General features: G+C 45.5%; 1 protein-coding gene across 2 annotated transcripts; it reads right to left on the minus strand.

The window, feature by feature from the left end:
- Nucleotides 1-478: 478 nt before the first annotated feature.
- LOC125523675 lies at nucleotides 479-2437 on the minus strand. Of its 2 annotated transcripts, XM_048688737.1 has the most exons (4): nucleotides 1908-2437; nucleotides 1542-1821; nucleotides 1034-1462; nucleotides 479-537 (listed from the first exon to the last, which is right to left on the minus strand). In XM_048688737.1, exons 2-3 carry the CDS (start codon nucleotides 1696-1698, stop codon nucleotides 1044-1046), a joined length of 576 nt encoding a protein of 191 aa, XP_048544694.1. In that variant the 5' UTR covers nucleotides 1699-1821; nucleotides 1908-2437; the 3' UTR covers nucleotides 479-537; nucleotides 1034-1043. The 2 variants fall into 2 exon arrangements, with proteins under 2 accessions (XP_048544694.1, XP_048544700.1); XM_048688743.1 differs by having other exon boundaries at nucleotides 1542-2437.
- Nucleotides 2438-2961: the final 524 nt, after the last annotated feature.

Below are 2961 nucleotides of genomic sequence, written 5' to 3' on the forward strand. Positions count from 1 at the left end.
CCAATCTGAGGTTTTGAGACAAAGATCGGATACAAGAGATGAACTAGGGTTTGAGAGGAGATGGTGCTGGTGAAGATGTTGATGGATATTCACCCCCTTCCGATGAGAGGATCGATGGTGATGACGATGGTGACGATTTCCCCCTCCTGGAGGGATGTTTCCCCGGCAAAACAGCTCCGCCGGAGCCCTAGATTGGTTTCGCCAAGGTTCCGCCTCGAGAGGGCGGTGCTTCATCCCGAAAGCTTCCTTCTGATTTTTTCCAGGGCGAAAGACACCTTATACCAGAAGATGGGCATCGGGGGGCTTCCAGGTGGCCCACGAGGGAGGGGGCGCGCCCAGGGGGTAGGGCGCGCCCTCCACCCTCGTGGACGGTGGGTGGCCCCCTATGGTGTTTCCTTTCCCAATATTTTTTATATATTCCAAAACCGACTTTCGTGGACTTTTAGGACTTTTGGAGTTGTGAAGAATAGTCTCTAATATTTGCTCCTTTTCCAGCCCGGAATTCCAGCTGCCGGCATTCTCGCTCTTCATGTAAACCTTGTAAAATAAGAGAGAAAAGGCATAAGTATTGTGACATAATGTCTAATAACAGCCCATAATGCAATAAATATCAATATAAAAGCATGATGCAAAATGGACGTATCACTAAGTATAGGTCTTTCTTGAGCTAACTCAGGTAATTGAGCATATTAGAGCTAATTTAGCATTTTAGAGCTAACTTAGGGCTAACTTAGGTCATTTTGGAGCTAACTTAGGTAAAATTGATCATTTTGAAGGTACTTAGGCTTATTATGTCATTTCAAGAAAAATAAGCTAACTATATGTCATATATGAGGTTACCAAGATTGTTATGCCATTTCAAACCTAAGTAAGCTAATTATGCCATTTTTACATAAGTAAACCAAGTGTATGTCATTATTGAGCAAACCTAGGTAACTAAGCATATTAGAGATAACTTAGCATATTAGAGCTAACTTAGGTCATTTTGGAGGAAACAAAGCAAAGTATAGATCATTTTGGAGATCTGACATACCTGACATAGTTCACTCCTTCTCCTTCATCATTCTGATGCGCTTAGAGCGGCGAGGCAGTGAGATGTACTCTTCTACCACAATTGGCATGGTCATGTCGCTCGGTTGTGGGATCGCCGGCGCCACCACCATCGCGAGGTCATTGTCAGGCACCACCACCATCGCGAGGCCATCTTCAGGAAACACCATCGCTAGGTCATCCTCATCCACCACCATCTCTTGTCCATCGTCAGCCACCACCATCGCTTGTCCATCGTCAGCCACCACCATCGCGAGGTCATCGTCAGATAGAATAGGTTGCACCTCCTCATCCCCACTCTTCTCCTCTTCTTCCCTACTCCATTCTGGATCATCCTCGCTGCTGCTTTTGCTGTAGCCAGACTCGGTGTTGCTTTTGTTGTAGCCAGAGTCGCTATCGCTGCTCTGATTGCCTGGCCAAATGCAACAAAGTTTTTTTAACAATCAGTGTGATACAAAGCCAAATGGAGAGGAAGAAGAGGCAGAGCGTACTGGCATCACCGTCCTCCTGGTAGCGCATGTGGCACATATTCGTGTTGAACACCTTCACGATGAGCATGGCGTCGCCGTCGTACCTAAAGACAAGGAAGTACCTGTGCCGCAGGTCATAGGCACGGAAGAACTGCTCCCAGCCACGACACAGGTACATGTGGTCGTTCTTGATCACCACCTCCACGTCCCAAAGCCTGCGAAGCCCGCTGCCGGCCTATCGCAGCTTCACATTCTTTGGCCGATGGCCGTCCAGCATCTCCATAAAAGTGTCAGGCGGCCTCTACAACGTGGGTCAAGGAGTGATGTAGGAAACAACAGAGTTATGATAAAGAGATGGGTGAAGGGGAGATATCTCCTTTTATATACCTGCCTCTTGGAGGAATTCTCAAGTATGATCGTGAAGAACTCGAAACCTTCCAAGTCATACTCCGGTGTGGCAGAGCGCAGCCTGCGGTGGCGGCCTCCCCCCCCCATCTCTGATAAGCAGCAGAAGAGACCAATTACTACCCTTACAACATTATCATATAATATTACAGTAGCAGAAGTTTTGAGCAGAAGATAATCAACTACAATTAATTAATTTGGTATGTTAGTTAGCAATAGTTGGAACAGAGCCAAGTTTTTAGACATGAAAGAAAACTGATAAAAAAAAGCAATGCACTTGTGCTCAACAACATCAACAACACTTAATTAATTTCATAGGTTAGTTGGCAATGGCAATTGGCACCCTTCAAAACTAGGGATTTTTTAGACATGAAAGAAAACTAAAAATGTTGAAAAACAGAGCATAGTAATATAAAAAACAGAGCATATTTTAGGTGGCTCTAGGTTGACATACTAGAGCTGAGCACAAGATTTATTAGCAGCATGTTATTCAATATATTCTTGATCATCAAATGAAAGAGTATATATATCGTCACCATGCCTATATGGTTCAATTTGTAAATCAGCCATAAACCCCCGCGGAACTACTCTCATTGCACTACATGGAAATTTACTAGGTGACATGGCAAAAATTTCAGGAACAAAGCAGATTTGACGTTGTGGTCCATGGCAGTTTTCTACACGAACTGTTCTAAATCAAGTGTGTTATCCTCATTTTTATTCTAAGTGTGGCAGTGTTTACATACAACATGGCAATTTCACACAATCTCCTGTCGGCTACATGAAACAGAAATTAAACCTAAACTAAATGTCAATTTTTCATCTTCTTCTTCCTCCTGTCGGCTAAACCTAAACAAACAGAAAGTAAACCTAAACCTAAACACACAGAGAGAGAAGAGGGAGGGTGGCGCACCTCGGTGTTGGAGACGGCCGGGGTCGGAGGCAGAGGTGGTTGGGCGTCCTTCTCGGGGGAGGGCCGGGCTGGGGGGTCGACAGTGACGACGTAGGAGGGGCCGGAGCTCGGGGCGGTGGTGGT

This window comes from Triticum urartu, chromosome 1, assembly GCF_003073215.2.
Source record: "Triticum urartu cultivar G1812 chromosome 1, Tu2.1, whole genome shotgun sequence".
In the NCBI taxonomy this organism is placed as follows: Eukaryota; Viridiplantae; Streptophyta; class Magnoliopsida; order Poales; family Poaceae; genus Triticum; species Triticum urartu.

Coding starts and splice junctions, on each gene's coding strand:
- LOC125523675 (XM_048688737.1), bottom strand. CDS start 1,698: ATGTACCTGTGTCGTGGCTGGGAGCAGTTCTTCCGTGCCTATGACCTG. Junction 1,463..1,541: donor CCAGGAGGACGGTGATGCCA/GTACGCTCTGCC, acceptor GCATTTGGCCAG/GCAATCAGAGCAGCGATAGC.